The sequence below is a fragment of the Chionomys nivalis genome, chromosome 12, assembly GCF_950005125.1.
Source record: "Chionomys nivalis chromosome 12, mChiNiv1.1, whole genome shotgun sequence".
In the NCBI taxonomy this organism is placed as follows: Eukaryota; Metazoa; Chordata; class Mammalia; order Rodentia; family Cricetidae; genus Chionomys; species Chionomys nivalis.
This window is the reverse complement of record NC_080097.1, coordinates 43,947,536-43,967,145: the sequence shown is the minus strand read 5'-3', so window position 1 is coordinate 43,967,145 and position 19,610 is coordinate 43,947,536. Positions and strand designations below refer to the sequence as shown.

General features: G+C 47.1%; 2 protein-coding genes across 2 annotated transcripts in view; one reads left to right on the top strand and one right to left on the bottom strand.

Moving 5' to 3' along the window:
- Positions 1-1,180: 1,180 nt before the first annotated feature.
- Positions 1,181-14,080, bottom strand: Chmp7 (charged multivesicular body protein 7). Its single transcript, XM_057786144.1, has 10 exons — positions 13,716-14,080; positions 11,758-11,929; positions 5,429-5,614; positions 5,124-5,257; positions 4,307-4,355; positions 3,951-4,070; positions 3,590-3,688; positions 3,321-3,381; positions 2,762-2,941; positions 1,181-2,546 (listed from the first exon to the last, which is right to left on the bottom strand). Exons 1-10 carry the CDS (start codon positions 14,012-14,014, stop codon positions 2,494-2,496), a joined length of 1,353 nt encoding a protein of 450 aa, XP_057642127.1. The 5' UTR covers positions 14,015-14,080; the 3' UTR covers positions 1,181-2,493.
- A 1,037-nt stretch (positions 14,081-15,117) lies between these two features.
- LOC130885240 (tumor necrosis factor receptor superfamily member 10B-like) overlaps positions 15,118-19,610 on the top strand; it is a 45,515-nt gene continuing 41,022 nt past the window's right edge. Inside the window, 2 exon segments of the mRNA XM_057786679.1 lie at positions 15,118-15,268; positions 19,309-19,449. Coding sequence (XP_057642662.1) covers positions 19,375-19,449 — 75 coding nt within the window. The 5' untranslated portion in view covers positions 15,118-15,268; positions 19,309-19,374.

The following is a 19,610-nucleotide window of genomic DNA, read 5'->3' as shown; positions in this document are numbered from 1 at the left end:
TGTCCCTGCAGTGGGACACTCTGGCTGAAGCTGGCGATTTCAACTACAGTCCAGGAAGGAGACAAAAGCCTGGCAGGCCTTGCTAAGCTGAAGACTACCAGACTGAGGACTAAGTCTACTGGATGTTGGAAGTGGTCTCCCGGGCACAGGGTGGGTAGGTGCCACAGCCCAGGAGCAGGGTTGAGGAGAGAGGGAGAGGGAGAGAGAGAGAGAGAGAGAGAGAGAGAGAGAGAGAGAGAGAGAGAGAGAGAGAGAGAGAGACCCCTGCCGATGCTGAGACAGAGGGAGGGTGGGGGTGCAGGGAGGGGAAGGCGAGAGAGAATATGAAGAGAGACGGCAGCACTCTGAGGAGAGTGGAGATAAACTGTCTTAGTGCTCCGGCCTCCCTGCGGGAGGAGCTGGGTGAGGACTGTTTAGTCGCTCACATAGCAACACAAAACCAGGTAATGGGCTCCCCAAATGCCGGCCCTTCCTGCAGCTCCATCTGCTCCACCCTCCCCTCTGCACCCCTTGTCCATCAGAGTCAGCCGTCCAGCCCCACTGTGGGGTTGCAGGTTCTCCTGGGACAGTTTCACACAACAAATGGTGGGTGCCCATCTGGTCCTGAGGCCTCCTGGGTTGATGCTCCTTACACCTTTTTCCGGCTGGCTCGCCTGCCCACGCAGCTGGAGCTGCAGACCCAGTGCGCAGCAGACCTGGCCTGTTGCAGACTGCACTCGGCCTCAAAGCCTCTTTCCTCCACAGGCACAGCGGACTGCATGTACAGCACAGGCCAAGAACCAGAGGCGCTGGACTAGTGTGGAGCCACCACATGGGCGGGGTCGTTCTCCGTGTGGAGAACAGGACCTGGGAGACATCGCAGTATACAGCTCAGGGCTGGAGGGAGAGTTCTATCAGGCAGGCAGGATTCCCTGCAGCTCAGGGCCTGTTATTCAGCTACTCCACATTTTCCAGAGGCCCTGGATGAACAGCGCCTAAGTGTGGATATGTGTGTGACTCTGAGAGACAGGAAGGTACAAGCACTAACACAATGACATAGTCTGGTGTGTACGACCACACAGCTGTGGTCCCAGCTCTTAGGGGAAGCTGGAGGATAAAACTCAAGGACAGTCTCAGCTACAAGAGACCTATCTTAAAAAAAAATATTGACACAACCTAAAGAACAGACAACAACAAAACCTGGTGGTTTTCTCTTTTAATAATTATTTACCAGATTAAAAAAGAAAAAATAGTGATTGTTTTTCTTCACCCCAATATTTCTGTTTGCCAAAGCTGAGTGGGAGGGAGAGACTCGTTGAACAGTGATTCGTGCTCCTGGTCAGAAGCAAAGTCCTCCCCTCTGCTCTGTGCTACCGCAAGCAGGAGGGGCAGTGCAAAGAAATCCAGGCAGACATCGTCCTGGACGGCAGATTGGCAGTGTGGCTGTCATTTTTCCTCTCCACGCTGCCACCTCAACATTCAGACCTACCCTCTCCTGCCTGCCCCACAGTTCATGGAGAGAAGATGCACCCACGGGAGGCAGGCACAGGGCAGAGCAGAGGGCAGCCCATACAGATGCAGCAGGCCAGGGCCACCTCCTCCTATTGCACATCCTGGCTCAGGCCCCTGCCCTGAGTGGTGGATACATGGTGAGACGCTTTCCAGATCCTAACAGTGAGTGTCAGGCTCAAGAAACAGGGAATGTGGCACCATGTGGCTTGCTCCAGAAAACACACTTAATTTATGATGGGGCCAAAGCAAAAACTTAGCTTCTTTTACACCGTGAGGCCTGTAGTTGACTTGGGTTTCTCCTGCTCAGGTTCAAAAGACAGATTAACCCCTTCCCCACCCCCATCAGCAGATCTGCTTCTGCCTAAGATGGAAGAGGTTGTGGTGCTGAATGACATAAGCCACCCCTGCAACTGCCATGACCCTGAACCATTCAGAGAATTTGACAAAACAGACAGAGAAACATCTTGTGGACAATGTCTCTCCAGACACTCAGCTGTTAGGTCTCTCTGAGTAAAACTTGTTTGACTCTCATTCTTAATTCCAATAAAGCAGAGGACAGGGGAGCAGTTTAACTGGCATTGCAGATAACAAACTTTGATTTAAAAACCTTAGGAGTGGAAGACAGGGCTGGCTTTGATGGAAAAAGCTGCAAACCTTTCACCTTCACTGGCTGCAACGAAGCTGGTGGGTGAAGACAAACCTAACGGAGCCAATGGCAAGAACTGCAGGCTATCAGAGACGACGTCACACACAGAACTGGATAAACTGTGGCACTATAGAGACGAGAAGGTAGGTCCATGACATCAGCTTGGAGCACACCTTCACAGCATGGCTTCCAGGAGCTGTACCTGTCTTGTTATGAGTGGTACCCTCCAGAGAGATCCAAGTGGTTCTTTCCTCCTCTTTCAACAACTTCTCAGTGTTTCTCATTAAATAACTATGTACACACAAGGCTGTCCCTCTGTGACATGAGGGTCCTTCACTTGAGTTCCTGCAATGGCTTTAGAGAGTCGGTTCCAATTGCCTTTTTGGAGATTTACTGCTTGGGACCAAACCTGCGAAAAGAAATGACAATATTCAATAGGAAGGCCTATGACCAAAGTGTTCCAAAGTTTAAGTAACTGGATCTCCATGTACATAACCACTCCCCCCAGCAGGGCTTTGGAATGCAGGCAAACCAAGTTCTTGGGATGGAACCTATCTGTTGTGTGCCTGGCTCCTCTGTCAGCCAGAGTCACATGTCCAGGGTCTATGGGAAGCTGCTCCATACCTCCTTCTGATAAGGACAGTTTCTCAAGTTCAGCTTCAAGTTCAGCATCCAAGATCCTAGGCTTAGGCACACTGTTGGTATAAAGCGTCTCATGGGGGTTGTCAGGCAGGTCCAAAGGTTCTTTGGTGGTGTCCTGAAGGAGGATGTCCAACTCCTTCTCCAGTTCCTCACTGTCGAAATCTGGGAGAGAGATGCCATGTCAACCCCAGGAAAGAAAGGGATGAACCGATGTGCCCAGCAGGCCCTCTGCAGGTTGCATTCACATGACTCATGAGGGAAAGGGTACCCTTGGGCAGATATTCTTTCTCTATAGGGAGAGTTGGACTGTCAGATGGGTATAGTTCACTAAGCCCAGGAACCTGGACCTGCTTCCCTTTGCCCTGGGAATGGACTGCCAGTCACTCTGCCAATACAGACAGCTGTCTGAGAGATCACCTTAACTCCCGCCAACCACCACTGCAGGTGAGCCCCAGAGAGGACCAAGCTCATAATCAGACCTATTCTGGCCCAAGAAGTGAGGTCTCTCAGAAAGGAGGGGGGAGTGTCCTTGCCAACTCACCTAAACCATTGGTCACCCCACCAGCCAGGGTTTGAGAAACTTCATCCTGTGTATCACACAGCTGTAAGACACAAACACAAAGCTCTGAAGGGAATGCTGGCTCTGGGCAGCTTGAAGCCTTTAAGGGAAATGTTCAGGGTTACAGAGACCTGACAATCAAGGAAAAGTTCCTCTCAGGCACAAGGCCAAGTCAAGTCTGTAAAACTGGCCCGCAGCACGTCTCTACCATGTTCTCTACAACTCTCATGGACTCTCCCAGGCCCCTGTACCTCCTGGATCTGGTCCACAAGGCTCTCTGCCTTCTCCACTGTGACATCCTTCATCGAGAGTTTCAAGGCTCCCACACCAGCTTGGTATGCATTAAAAACCTAAAGAGAAGATAAAGTTACCTGTGCAACACTTGCCAAAATACAGACAACCATATTCCATCTCCAAAGCTAACTTCAGACTTTCTTTGGCCACCCAAGGCCAATGAATTCACTTTACACCCAGAGAAGCTAAACTTCCCAATAGGGAAGGGAACCCAGCCACACCCTGGAAGAATGCAGGACTCATTTAAACAGTAGGCCACAAGGGAGGGAGATGCAGTGTGGGAGCCTGGGACCACAGGGCACGGAGGGGCGTGGCTACCATCTGGTCCGTCTGGGAGGCATAGATGCGATCCAAGATGCCTTGAACAGTGTCCAGCTTGGCGTGCAGGGCCTCAATGCGTTTCTCTGTCCTCTGCTTGGCCTTGAGAGACCTCAGTGCCTGGCGGGTATGGAAACAGATCAGAGTAGGACATGGTAGGCCACAGGGCATAAGCAAGACAGCCCTACTCAAACCACGAGAGCATCCCAGCCTTCTCCCTATAAATTAAGCTGTGGTTTCTGAGAACCTGCAGATGCTGCTCCCTGAACCCCAGTCAGGCTGCTCTCTGAACTGCTGGGCCCCTGTATCCAACAGTTGTGGATGTCACTCCTAGGCTGGAGGGGAAGAGAACCTACCAACTGCTTCTTTCCAGCTCGGCATGCCCGGCGGGCTTCCTCTTTGTACCTGAGAAATGAAGGACAGGTGAAGAAGGCTGTACAGTGGCAGGGTCTCCAAGTATGCTTGAGAGCACTTAGTGAAAGTAGCTTCAGACTGAGGTCAGTAACTCCCTAAAGCCCACAGCCACAGTGAGGGCCAGCTACCCACTGTCAGTTTCTGGAGGTGGGTCTCAACAGAGGCTTGAGCATCTGTATGTGGCAAGGCAAGGTGATCTTGTCCTGAAGGTGAGAGAATTATACACATCTTCCCACTCTAAGACATGGGATTGATCCCTTCACATTAAAGCCCTTGGCCATGTCTCTGAGTCTCCCAACGCTCCTCTATTTCTCTGAGATGTGGAGTGAAGAACTAATTCAGTGTGCTAATCTTCCACTCAGGGAAGTGGACTCTTGCAGAAGCACCCCAAGGAAGGAGCAAGAGATCCTTAAAAAGGCCCTGTGAAGGCGTGGGCCCACCTTACTATTTCCCCACCTGTGGACAACACCAGGCTTCAGAAGAACATAAATGTTACCAGTTGTTATCATGGGAGGGAAAAGAGCCTGTTTTTCTCCTTTATTTTCTGTTTTCCACGTGGAGTACCTAGCGCATGTGTAATTAATACATAGCTTTTTTTTTTTTTTTTTTTTTGCAGATCTGGGGACAAACCCATGACTTCATGCATCTAGATAAGCACTCTACAAATGGAGATATAGTCCAAGTGTTTTTGTTTTTCGTCTTTTGAAGAGACCCACCCATGCTGGGGCTCTAGGGCAGTCAAGTAAGAAAGGAGATTACCTTTCAGATTCTTGGGATAAAGACTCAACCTTTCGAGAGAGAAGCTGTTCGCTCTGCATCAGCTGGTAGACCCCAACATCCACATCGTTCACAGGAGACACTTTGGCATGTGGCCCCCTGGCAAACTTCACAATCTGGGGGGAAGGGACAAATTAATACTGTCTCTACCACACACGCTGAGAAATTCACAACCAGGCCTGGGGTGGGCATATGAGAGCAGACTAAGTCCCTGTGAGTCCATGCACACACAAACATGCACATGCATGCAGGCAGGCACACACCTACAAAGAGGCATGCTTCCACACCTTCTCTCCATTCTGTTCCAACACCGTGACTCTCTTCTCCTTCTGCAGCTGCAGCAGCACCAGATAGAAGGTCCTCTCGTCTGGGCAGGAATTGGCACATAGAGTACTCAGCTCTGACAGGGCCACCACAGGATGGGAGGAGAGAGGTGAGTTCTGGTATAGGCGATACACCTCCTCAGCCTTTTCCTGCAGGAAAGGCATAGAGATTCAAAGTCCTGGTTACCAACTCAGGGCACAAGAGCCTTGACCCTGAGCTTCAGGGCCATGTGCCCACAAGGAAAGGCCTGAGAGTACTGAACTGGTACCCAGTGGCAGCATTAAAGAGCGGCCTTTGGAGATGGCTTAGCTGGTAAAGCGCCTGCTGGGCAAGCACAAAGACTGGAGTTTGGATGCCCAGCACCCAGGCATGGCAGCACATGCCTGTAACCCCATCACTGTGGCCAAGACAGACAGGAACCCACAGCTCACTGGCTAGCCAGCTTAGCCAGACAGTGAGCTCTGCATTCAGTGAAAGACTGTCTCAAAAAATAAGGTGGGGCCAGCGAGAGGCTGAGCGGGTAAGGGCACTTGACACCAAGGCCAATAACTGGGAATCACAAGGTGGAGCGGAGAACTGAGCTCCACAGATTGTCTTCTGACTCCTACAGGCACACCATGGTGTACACACACACACACACACACACACACACACACACACACAAGGATTCGTATACTTCTTAAACTTTGGGAGAGCGGGTGACTGTATAAAACAAGATGTACAAAATGGCAGCTCCATGTTGGCATGTCCACCTGGGCTGCGCATTGTTGCATCTGCCTGGCCTGAGGCTCCTCACAGGAGGAATAAGGCAGAGGAGGTGGAGTGGAACTGGCCATGATTTAGAGCCAAACTTTACTTTCAACTTAGCCCATATCCCTGCAGCTGCCAGTCTCACAGATCCTCAGCTTCTTGCACATTAACTGAGTAGATGATGCTTAGTCCCTTTTCTGTCCTGGATCTCCACAGGCAAAAGTGCAGATGTGAATGTTATTATGCCTGGATAAGAGTCAGGAGGAAAAGCATGTGATAGACAGCAGGAATAGGCAGGCTGCACTAGCGAGAAGACTAAGAAACAGAAAAGCCAAGACACAACGCCACTGTCCCTCAGAGGGTTCTTAGAAGCAAAACAAAGGGTCACTGATCACAATGTTGAAGGGTCAATCACTACTAAGGGAAAGAGGTGGAGAGAGGTGTCTAAAAACAACAGGCAATCCTGGGCACAGAAGTGTGAGTTCTTGTGTGTACATGTATGTGTGTGTTTCCCGGGGGGGGGGGGGGGCACAAGAAGAGAAGCACTTCAATACTGTATAAGATGAACATCTCACCTCCTGTTCTTTGTCTTGCAGAGGATGAGTAATCGCTGGAGGAACTGCATGGCTAGGCTGTCAGAGAGTCAGCAAACAGCTGGAAAGGATGGACTGGAGAGTTAGGATTAGAAACCAGGAGGCCATTTATGCAAGAAGAGACATACTACCTCTCTGAAGAGGAGAGCACTTAGGAAACAGAGAGATGGGCTAGATCCCAGAAAAATTTAGAGGATAAAAGCAGCAGCCCCAGGTGTCTGAACAAAGACTGATGGAGAAAGGGGACTTGGCTATGGCTAGGGTGACTCATATAGAAGAAGAAGGCAGGAGAAGCCTATCTCAAACACCAAAGTTCCACTTTGGACAAACTAGACATCAGATGTACAAGCCTGAAGTTCAAAGGAGACTGCAGAAGAGCAAGGAGAGCCCTTGAGTCTCCAGCACACAGAGAGCAATCAAGATCCAAGTGTGAGTGAGAGAACACAAGGGGATTCAAGGGAAGACAGCAGAAAGGAAGACCAATGCTGAAACAGTGAAGTGACCCACAAGAGACCCACACGACTGTTTGGGGGTACCAAGGAGAACCCACAATTCACTGTGAACAAATCCAGGGGAAGGAACCAAGAAGCAAGCAGTCAATCACATCCAAGACAGCACACAGGAGTCTAGCAAGACAGAGACTACAGTCAGACCTGACTGCCCCGCCCCGAATTAGCTGCCATTCCTATCGACAATACCTAAGAGCAGTGTGACAGCACACACAAGACTCAGTACACAAGACTCAGTACACAGCATTAGTAAAAGGGGTGGGGAAAACTGGCAGGCTGGCTGACTGGCTAGGGAAAACAGGGCTTTCCCTCGTCACATGTACACAAATACCCAAGAACAGAAATTGAAATGGAAAAAAGTAAAAGTGTAAAGTAATTAAAATAAAAAAGAAGCTAGAAGTATAGTACATTGGTATAGCATTTGCTTAGTACACACGAGCCCCAAGTTCAATTCCCCAGTAGCAAAGAGAGAGAATCAATTTTTGGTTATACTTGAGGCATAAGATGTATCCCTAAGCAAGACCAGCAATTAGTATTTAAAGGAAACTGGATGCTCTCACTGCAGACATTTGAAAACTTCTGTAAAGGACATCATGACAGTCGGCGAGGTGGCTCGGCAGGTAAAGGCATTTGCTGCCAAGCCTGCCCACAGGAGTTCAACCTCCAGTGCCACATGGTGGAGGGAGAAGTGACTCCCGCAAGTTGTCCCGACTTCCATGTGTCCCACAATGAGCACACCATACACATGCACACAGATTCACGCACACAAAAACAAATGTTTTTGTTTGTCTTAAGGACATCATAAATAAAAATTAAGCAACAATCTAAGAAGTAACATTTCTATCTTTGGGGGTGGGAAGATGGCTTAGTGGGTAAGAGCGTTTGCTGCTCAAGCATGAGGACCTGAGTTTGATCCTTTGCACTTACAGAGAAAGCAGACTAGAACCAACATCTGTAACCCCAGTGTTGTGCAGGGCAGAGACAGAAGGATCACTGGGGTCTGCTGGATGCCAGGCTAGCAACAGGTTCAGCAAGAGACCCTGTCTCAAGGGAGTAAGGCAAAGAGTAACAGGGCACCGGACGTCCTCCTCTGGCACTCCATGTGCACATGTGTGCGAGCATACACAACACACACTATTTTTATTTTATGTTCATTGGTGTTTTGCCTGCATGTATGTCTATGTGAAGGTATCAAATCCCCAGAAGCTGGAGTTACAGACAGTTGTGAGCTGACATGAAGGTGCTGGGAATTGAACCTGGAAGAGTAAACAGTGCTCGTAACCACTGAGCCATCTCTCCAGCTTCCTTAAAACAGTATTGATTAAAGTAAAATTAGTACAAATCCTGAAAAGTAAATGGTGTTGTAAGGGGCTCATGCTTGTGATTCCAGCACTTAAGAAGCTGAAGTAGGATTGCCACAAACTGAGACCAACTTAGACAACATTGTGAAAACCTGTCTCAACACCACAAAATATCAGGTAATAATTTTGTGTGTGTTAATGTGTTTACATGTGTGTGCCCATGTATGTAAGTATGTGTGTGGAATGCATGTGGAGTCCAGAGGTAACATAGGTATATTCCACAATCACTCTCCACCTTATATTTTCAAGACAGGTGTATAATTCTGCTAGACTGGCTGGCCAGCAGGCCCCCAGGGACCCTCCCATCTCTGGCCCCCAGCACTGGCATTCTAAGTGCTAATCTTTGCACATGGCTTTTTATGTGCATACTATGAATCCAAACTTAAGCCCACACTTAACCAACTGGGCTGTTTCCCCAGCCCCTAACGGGGCAATTATTTTTGTCAAGAATATGAAAGGAACAAAACTACACAGATGTATATGCACAAGCCTAGTAAAGATGGAAAACAAGAGAAACTGTAATAACTTAAAGTCACTTGTGGGACAACCAGTGACATAGTGGCAGGGATACAGATTACTGTACAGCTGTCAAAAGAATGAACTAGATTGCGTAGGACCTAGAAAGATACTCCCAACACATTAAAGTGGAAAGAGAAACAAGCTATGGAGCAATTCTATTTCTAGAAAAACAATGGAATGGATGTGTATACATATATATATGTATATTCATTCATTCAACAAATATTTATTGATTACTATTTACTAGATATCTTTCAGGGTCCTGAAGTTCGTGGAATCCCTTTTAGTAGGACAGCCAGACAAATTAGCAAACATATAGGCTTTTCAGTTAGTAGTAAGTGCTAACAAGAAAACACAATGGTCTGGAGAGATGACTCAGCAAGTTAAAGTGGTTGAATCCAAGCTTGATGACCTGAGTTTGACATCAGGAACCCAAGTGAAAAGCCAGATCTGTTGGCCTGCGCCTGCAATCCCAGCACTCCATATTGAGTAGGTATATGAACACACTTCCAGGAGAACTGATCACACACACAGTTCCCAGAGAACTGCCTGGAAGCTAACGGGTCAGCCAGCCTGGACTTCACAGTAAAGCAGGAACAAAAGAATCCTGCTTCAAAACAAAGTGCAAGAAGAGAATCAACTCTCAAAAGATGTCTTCTGATCGCCATATATGCACCATGACAGATACATATCTGCAAACGCACACATACCAATAATAAAGAAAATTTTGTACATCAAATACTATTTTAAAAATTGAAAGAGTAGCAAGGCTAATAAGAAAAATGTGTTTTTCCCTTTTACCTCTGAAGGCCTGCCATACTGTATGTATAGCGCGCGCGCACACACACACACACACACACACACACCAGAAATGCTTCAACTTCCCATAGTCCTTCCCCAGGTAAGACCAGCGTCTGGAAACTTGCTCTTCATCTCACTTGGGCTTATGCCATAGATAAAAAATTTGGTACAGCTGTCTGAGTCTTAATGCTCAACATATAAGGACATTCATGCTGAAGTCATTACAATGAGGCCAAAGTGAAGAACAGTGGTACTTGAACAGTTAGAAGTCCCAAAGTAACAAAGAGTAATGTAACTGTTACAAAGTCAGTTGATTCAAAAGTAACAAAGAGTAATGTAACTATTACAAAGTCAGTTGATTCAAAAGTAACAAAGAGTAATATAACTGTTACAGAGTCTGTTGATTCAAAGGTGAAAGTGTTACAGTCAGCTCATCCCAGATGCCAGAGAGAGAGAGAGAGAGAGAGAGAGAGAGAGAGAGAGAGAGAGAGAGAGAGAGAGAGAGAGAGAGAAACCTTGGTCAGGCAAACACCACTAATGGTACTGTGACTGGCATGACATGCTCTTCTGCCAAAGCATGCTTGGAGATCCAGAAAAGATACTAATCCACGGAAACCAGAAAGAACAATGAAAGGTTGGAAGAAAGGGCATCATCCCAGTACAGGGTGGAAAAAACTGAACATGAACTGGGAACTGTCAAAGGCATTAGGTTGATCAAAAATATATTCTCTATATTTTACTAACACATCAGGAGGTCAAAATGTGGATTTCAGGACATCTATGTTCTACTGAGTGAAAAGAAAATTTTGTTTTGTTTTTGGTTGATTTTTTTTTTGTCTAGTCTTAAGAAAAAAAATCCATGTTCCTTACATGTTCCTCCCTATAAATACCTTCTTCTTTACCCAACATGATGAGCCATTACTTGTGAGAAAACAGGACTCACCACATATTTGAAATCAGATGTCATTAAATGGAACGTGAAGTGTCTGCTTAGTAACAGGAGGTGGCAGAATCCCTACTGTGCCCTGTCGAGCTCTAGACCCACTTCTTCACTGCACAGGATCAGACTAAATACATTGCTTTAGAAAGTGACTGCTGGTTCCCACCCAACTCCTAGTGAGGAGCAGCAGAGAAGTGTGGCTGCTCAGGGCTCCGAGATCACATCTGTCCTGCAGTCAGCACGTGGCCTGGGCTAGGAGGAAAAGGTAGCTGTGAAGGTGACTGGGCAGCAGGGTAGGAAGGGATGGTGCCTCTGGCCTCACCCAGGCAGAGTGGGGACAGTGAGAAGCAAGTCACTGGTGAGCTAGCCAGAGAAGAGAGATTGGAGGAAAGGAAATTATAGCTCAGTAAGCTGGAGCTTGGTAGCAGAGCGCTTGCCCAATGCACTCAAGGGCCAAGGTTCAATTGCAAGTACAATCATAAATACACCAGTTAACTGAATTAATTAAATACTGGGAATTTCTTGCAGTAAACTGGAGAAGGCAGAGGACACCCTAAACTATAGCTTCTCATTAATGCCCTCAACTGCCAAGTCGTGATCAACTGTCTGTTACTAACAATTCCAGACAAAGCTCACTCTTGAAATGTAAAAATAACCCAACGAGTATATAGCCCGACAAAGTTCATGGCAAAAGACATCATGCACACTCAGTCTTAGTCCCATTACTTGGCAAAGAGACAGTATTTTCCTAAGGATGCTTGTGGTGACCCTGTCACACCTGATGCCACCCAGCTCCCCGCCCCCATTCTGCATGACCACCTTAAGCAGCTCCACAGCCACGAGCACCTCCTCGGCTGGAACTTTGTTATCCCCCAGCATGTTAGAAAGAGTCCACTTGAGGGGCTTCAGCAGGAAGACTCCAACCCCCCAGGAGATCCAGCTGCTGTCCACACTGGCCATGAAGTCTGATTCTCGCTGCAGCTCGCCTCGACTGCACAGAAAGAGAGACAAAGGCATGTAGGGACATGTAATGCAATGATCTTTACCCTCAGAGGCATATCATCATCATCATCACTTAGTGGAGCAGGGCCACCTGCACTCCGTGTTCAGCCTCCTAAGCACTTCACACAATAGATGGTGTCACCAGTAAGTTAACTAAGGAGGAGACTGAGGACCTAAGACAGGAAAGGCAGCCAGATGACACCAAATTCGTCTGGCTCCAAAATTGCAAGTGTCCCACTAAGACAATAGAGGCACAAAAGGCTTCACTGGGCCCAAGCTGAGGTTTCCTTCTACCTACGGGCCTGGGAACAATCAAATGAAACCCTGTGCAATAGGTTGGACCTAAGGAAGGAAGCAAAACTACACACAGCAGGGTCTTATACTATCTCTAAGCCGGGCTGGAAGTGAAATATATTTCCTAGTGGTAACAACAGCGGCCAAGTTTACTCAATGCTTGGCACAGGTAATCACTGTGTTAAGGGCTATATAAAGATCCTCAAGATTTAACAACCAACCTACATAATGCCATCACTGTAATTTGCTAATTGGTCAAAGGCTTACGGATGGCATGTCAGCTATGCAGGGCCACTGCTTAGAAAAAAGTAACGCCGGGACCCAGGCATAACTGTGCAGCCCTCAAGCAAAGCTGTTGATGTGTGGATGGCAAACCTGGACAAGTACCAGGAAGCTTCAAGATTCAGCAGCCGGGACAGGAGGTTTCAAGGTGTTAAAGGTATCTGGATTTGGACATGGGTCATGACTATCCTGTATTAAGGGGCTTGTTTTACTTTAGTCCCTCATTGACTCAACTATTTTTCACTTCAGGCAACAGGTAAAACTTTTTCCACAGCACACTTTCTCAGAGGACAATTTTAGAAAGGTTTCTTAGGTCAAGGTCAGGCAATGAAAGGCATTGGGAACAGAAGTAAGGAAGGGTGGTCATTAGTGAGAAAGCATTACGCTAAACACAACAGCCCTGACTGTCTCTGTCTTCACTGAGAGAGGCACGATGCTAGGCTGGGCTGGGCGTAATACATCCAGTGGGAAACACAAATGATTTAGAATCCAAAGACCAGGGACCAGTGTTGGGATGACTCTTGCTGTGTAACCTGGGCATAGGTTACTTGCTCTCTGAGGGGCTCGGTTTCTTATTTTTAATGAGGATAACTGTATTATCTTGCTCTGGATTACTGAAAAGGCCAGAGACTCAAGTATCTGAAACTATGAGGTACCGTTCATCTATTAGATATGTCACCTCTTCAAGCATGACCTGAACACTGTACCTGTCACACACTTACCACCTAAAGCCCTTTCCGGGGCCCCAGATACCCAATTAAACTCCCCTGTCCTCTGATCCAGTCTCAGTCCTGGGCATGCTAGTTGTATGACCTGTGCCAGAGTTCTCTTGTCAAGATGTCTATAACCCGACAAGAACTCCCTCCTTCCTCAGTTCAAAGTACCCATCTCAGAGATCTGCTGCAGAGGTAATCCAAATCCTGAGGAGCTGCTGAAATAACTGCATTTCGGGATCCCAGCCCAAGTGTGCCGCTGCCACCGCTGCCACGATGGTTCTCGTCCGGACCATTCATGACTACGGTCATTTCACAGCGATCCCTCTTTCTCTTTCTCCACACATCCATGGAGCCGCCTCCCCGCCCTCCTCCTCCACCCATTGAACAAACCCTGGACTCTGAGTCCGGGCTGTCAAAGGGCAGGTCTGAAGTCAGCCCTGGGGAGCCGCCCCCCGGCTTGGCCCGCACGGCCCGGGTCCTCACCGCAGCAGGTCTTGCAGCACAGTAGCCAGACCCAGCGGGACACTGCCCTTCCGCTGGAAGGCCTCCTGCAAGTCCCGCAGACGCAGGCGCACCACCCCTTGGCGGCGGCTGTGGCTCAGCACCAACGGTGCCCAGAAGCCCATCTTGCTGTCCCAGTCGGTGCTGTTCACCTCGCGACTCCTCTTAAAGGCGGAGAACAGGAAAGACATGCGCTCCTCATCCTCCTCCCACTCGGGCGGCAGGAGGCCCGCCGGGTCTCCCCCGGTCGGGGCCTGGGCCTCCCGCTCCGGGGACCACATCGGAACCCCAGCCCCGCCAAGGAACCGAACACAAGCCTGGCCCGGGTCCCCTTCCGCCCCAGGTCCCTCTCGGCTTCCGTCGCTCCTTCACGCCCTCCTCCTCAGCCTCTACGTCACCGCCGCCGCCAGTGTGACAAAAGTCCCGCAAGTCCTCAGAGCGCAGGCGTAGCGCTGCATTCCTTTGGCCCGGAGCAGGAGATGTGGGCGTTCCCACCGGAGAGACGCAGTACGCAGGCGCAGAACCTTCCGTCTCCGGCCTTTGTGCGACGGGAAGGGTTTGCGCTTGCGCTGCGACCATAGAGTTCGGCGATGCGCCCTAGAGAGGCGACCGATTGCGCCTTCCCAGGCGGTTTGGGTTTAAGGTAGCGGGACTGCAGTTTACGGGACGTGCAGGTGGATCTATACCTTGGATCTGGTTTACCGTTCCTAGCCCAGGAACTTTTACATTAAACAAATGTTCAAGAGACCTTCTTTTCACTAGACTATCAATCGATAAGCAGAAATGGTCCCCAAAGCTCCGCGACAGTGCACACAGTTTTAGGGCTACATATGCTTCTGAGCACTTTCTGCCCGCTCTCTGCTCTGGAGTGTTCGTTTTCTTCGGAAAGTCCGCATCCCGCCAGGTTCATATAAGAGCCAGCATCATTCCGACTCTCTCCTGAAGCCCGGGGTTGTCCGGGCTTCCAGTACCGCTTCTATCTCCAGCTCCTCTCCTTCGCACAAGGAGACAGCTTTGCAAGTATCTTGGAGTGACGGCGGTGCGGCAGAGAAATACTTTATACGGAAAGTTCCTTAAACTATACCCTTTAATTACTTTGCAATCTTGAAGAGTCTCAAAGAAAAATCTCTTAGGTCTTGAGAATAAATTGTTATGGTAATAGTGGTAGTGTTGTAGCCGGGTTGTTTTCACTCAAAAGGAACCCAGGACGAGCTCGTTATGAATTTTATTGAGCCACACGTAGCCGGCCGAAGACACACAAATCTTATGACTGCTAGTCTAGAGAGGTGGACCCGACTCGGTATAGACGGGATTATAAAGGGTAAATAAACCACGGGTTCAGTACTTCCGTTGGCGCGGTGGCTGTTGGAAAGCACAACGGGATATGAACTTTTGACGAAAATGGGGCACAGGTGTATTGCCATGGCTTCTCGGTCTGATGGGGAGCAGAAAGTCTTGGAATTACAGAAGCAGAACTGTTATGCCCAGATCCGCGAAGTACCCCCCACCCAAAACAAACAAGGAGGCCGACTCCCGTACGTAAAAGTATTTTATGCAAGTTTTCAAACTCGGTCTCTCCGCAAGCCCAACTTATTGGAATAAACGGAGAACCCCGAGCTCAGTTAGAGTTGGGTTTTTATAGTAGTAAAGGTGGGGGTGAGGGGTTTCTGAGGCTCAGGACCCCTGATTGGCTGACATTTGTCTAGGGGTGTCCTAGTGAGTGTGCTGGCAGGAGATCCTATCTACAGCAGTTGGAATGGGTGGTGCTCGGGTAATCTCTGTGGTTCTTCCTGAAACCAGGTATCGCTTCAGGGTAAACTACTGAGACTCGGGTCTCCATTAAAATTATGGTTAGAAGTAAAGAACTTCCTTTGGGTGGTCTATTTCTATTTAGCTTATCGTGGCTGGCTCCTACAAGAACAATGCAGGTTCGTAATGGTTCCCTTAAGAAGCGCTTATGCCTAAGGATCAGCCTGAGGTCCCTTCAGGAATTAGTGAACAGTCCTTTACATTTTATTAGCATTGGCTTTTCCTGAGCTGGGGCACCTCCTGCGTGCTGAACAAACACTCTGCCACTGAAATATACTGATTTTTAAATATATTTTTAAATTTTTATGTTTGTGTTTCGCCTGCTTGTGTGCAAGTGCACCGTGTACATGCAGGATCCGCAGAGGCCGTAAGAGGGAGTCGGATCCCTTAGAATTGTAGTTACATTTGGGAACACACACACACACACACACACACACACACACACACACACGGTGGGTGACATAACCTAAGTCCTCTAAACTACAGATCCAGCCTGGAAATATGCCGATTTAAAAAGAACCATCAAGCAAGCAAGCAAGCAAATAATCTAAAAGATGAAAGGAGCAGTTTGTGTAAAAGTTTAAAAAGTAAAGTGAAAGTTAGTTTTGACTTAGGAAAAAGGAATTTCGGTTAAACAGTCACTGTTATAAAGTAATATTTCCTAAAGTATTGTTTGGAGGAAATGTGATGCATTTCAGGGTTTACAGTTGTTGAAACAGTGTAAGCGAATTTTCACAAGCACTGAGTTTTAATGAATTGTATTAAGCATTTTTAAAGGCAGACAGGAGTGTTTAGTTATGTGTTCATCGATTGATATCTATGTATTGTTGTAGTTCTCTGTTTTTAAAATATCTCGTTTGATGCCCATAGTAAGCTTGTGAGGTGAGTTTTCCCACTTTCCCTGTTTCTACCGGGAAAGCTGAGCAGGCTGTGCTGGCGTTTGCCTTTAATCTCAGCACTCAGGAGGCAGAAGCAGATGGATCACAGAGTTGGAGGCCAGCTTGGTCTACAGAGTTCCAAGACAGCCAGGGCTACAGAGAGCAACTCTCTGAAAGAGATGAGTAGGGAGTTATAAGGTCTAGTAGAGAAAAGATTTGTATGGAAGGTGAGCAATTGTTGTTCACTAGGAAACAAATTTGTACCATGTTATTTGTCATGCCCCGTAAATCAATGGTGTCCTGAAAGAAACTAGGTTTTCTAAACCCGGCTAAGGGTCCGATTAAGCCAAAACATTTGCAGGAGAGAACACTGCTGTATCTGGAGGCTGCCTGCAAGCAGAATCAGTAGAGCTGGCCTGGCCTTAAATACATCCTCTCCGACCTCTCCAAACTGGTTTCCTCTAGAATTTTTTCTTTTTCTTTTTTCTTTTCTTTCTTTTTTTCTTTCCTTTCCTTTCCTTTCCCTTTCTTTCTTTCTTTCTTTCTTTCTTTTTTTTTTTTGTCTCTCTTAGTAAATTGCAGCCTGACTCCAGGCAGGCTGCTTTCCTCTCAGCCTCTGGTAAATAAGGATTTCTAAGCTGCTACCATAAGGCTTTTTCTTTTTTTTCTTTTTTTTTTTTTTTGTTTTTCGAGACAGGGTTTCTCTGTGGCTTTGGAGCCTGTCCTGGAACTAGCTCTGTAGACCAGGCTGGTCTCGAACTCACAGAGATCCGCCTGCCTCTGCCTCCCGAGTGCTGGGATTAAAGGCGTGCGCCACCACCGCCCGGCTCATAAGGCTTTTTCTAGGACACACATTCATTCTGATTCTTTCTTGTGAATCTACCACAGGTACAAGGCCTATAGGGGCCTTCTATTCTGAGAGTGAAGAACACAGTTTCACCTTCATGTACCCTACTGTGATAGTGACATGTATCGATGTCACAGACACCTAGATGTCTCCTGCTCCAGCCATGATCTACAAACACCCCTGAGGCTTCTCCGGGATTTTTCACTCCACTCTAATGATGTTCCAGGCCACCGCTCCCACTCATCAGCAAGTCCTCCTCATCTCCATAGAAATAAGCAGTCCTGAGGTCCACTTGTCCCTAATACTAGTACCTAGCTCTGAGATTCACAGCGTGTAGGATTAGCCAAATGAAAAAGCAAAAAATAGAATATTCATCATCTATGGGATTTACAGAGAAAGAAACCAGGCTTGTTAACATCCTGTTCAGGTGCCAGAATATAATGGTATTCTGGAATCTTTTTCTACCCTGGTTCTGTCATGTCCTGTGCTTTTTGCTCTGTGTTTATCTTTCCATGACTCTGTATACCTCTTTACCATGTACTAACTGCAACACTGTTTTCTAAATCTCTGTTCATGTGTTGTGTCTCTGACTAGCTTATGTGCCTTTGCTAACAGGACGGTGATCTTAATTGTATGTTTCCAGTAGACTGCTAGGCACATGGTAGGGACTGTTTGTGGAATGGATAAATAAATGAATTTAATCAAATGATTAGTTAAAAATTCTATCAAGGCCTATACTTTATAACATTAAGACTATTCATTTAGGTATAATATGTTGATATAACAGTTACATCTTTATTTCTATGAATAGATTGTTTGTCCCCCAGCCATTTTGAGCTAAATGTCTCTAAATTTACTTGTCTTTTTGCTTGAACAGTTAGTTGGAATAAATGTCTTGCTTCTTTTATTCAGTGTTCAAACCACTATTACCGCCCATCCACTTATGACCATGGCTTCTTAGAATGACACAGCAACCATTTGGGAAGCTGACTGTCCAGATTAGCCTTTTAAAATCTCAGTATGAGTATGGGGAGGTAAACTGGTATAAAAGCATTTGCCACCCAAGTATGAGGACCTAAGTTCAAATTCCCACATAAAGACAGACCAGGTAGAAGGTGAGCCGACACCAGAGGTTGTTCTCCGGCCTCCATACTTACATCATGGCATGCCCACATAAACAACCATGGTTGTGCACTCATACACACAAAAAATTAAAATAATTTATCATTGATAATTATACAAATAAAAGATCACTATCTTCCCTCCCCCTCCTCTCTTTCAAATCATTCTTTACTGTAAGGGCCTTCGAAACCATCACTCATCTTAAGTTAAAAACTGAACAAACCGGGCTAGAGAGTTGACTCTGTGGTTAAAAGCATTTGTTGCTCTTGCAACCTGGAATCAGTTCCCAGTACCCATATAGTGGCTCACAACTATCCATAATTCAAGTTCCGTGGGATCTGATACCCTCTTCTAACCTTCAAGGGTACCAGGCATGCATGCGTTGACAGCCAAAAGTCAGACCTGTAAAGCAAATAAATCTAAAAAAGAACAAAGTAAAACAATATTTGTAGGGAATGGAGAGGCAGCCCAATAGGTAGAATGAGTTGAGTCCTAGAACCCACAGACTTACAATCTTATTACCAGGGAGACAGAAACATGTAAACACCAGGGCTTGCTGGTGACTTAGGCAACTTGGCAAGCTCTAAGCTGATGAGAGACCCTGTCTCAAAAACAAAAAACAAAACAGGAAAATCCCAAGGTAGATTGCTTTTGAGAAATAACACCACAGTTAGCCTCTGACCTTAATACGCATGAACACACATGTAACATTACACACAACCACATACACATATGTACCCACGTGAGCACACACCCACAGACACACATATACAAAACAGCTACAAATAACAAAAAACAAATAAAAATAAAACAATTCACAGCTCTCTGTAAACTTTGTTAAGAAGCTAAACACTTGGGGTGGCTATTGCCCTGGATCCATTTTGCTTATGTATTAACATTCTCTGGTTTCTATGCACAGAGATCTGACAGAGAAGTGGAAAGAATGTAAGACCCAGAGGATGGGAAGGAATGCTGTCTTCGGGACATGGCATGGCCATTGCTTCCACGAACACCCTGCAGCTCTAATTTCCTGCACAACATCAAGCCGACATTCCAACAGGTATCACTAATTGGAATAAGTGGGTTATTAACCAAAAAGGAGAGGACATTAAGTGGGGAGGGGGTATGTGTTGGAAGTGTCTTGGGGGAGAAGACAGAGGAAAAAGGAGTTGGGGTGCACATGATCAAGATGCATTGTTTACATACGAGAAATTGTCAAAG

What these genes read in the sequence shown, in the direction of transcription:
- Chmp7 (XM_057786144.1), bottom strand. Translation starts at nt 14,014, where the DNA reads ATGTGGTCCCCGGAGCGGGAGGCCCAGGCCCCGACCGGGGGAGACCCG. An exon ending in GAGCTGGAAAGAAGCAGTTG is followed by an intron (nt 4,071 to 4,306) that starts GTAGGTTCTCTT and finishes CATACCCGCCAG; the next exon opens with GCACTGAGGTCTCTCAAGGC. An exon ending in TGGGGTGACCAATGGTTTAG is followed by an intron (nt 2,942 to 3,320) that starts GTGAGTTGGCAA and finishes TCTCTCTCCCAG; the next exon opens with ATTTCGACAGTGAGGAACTG.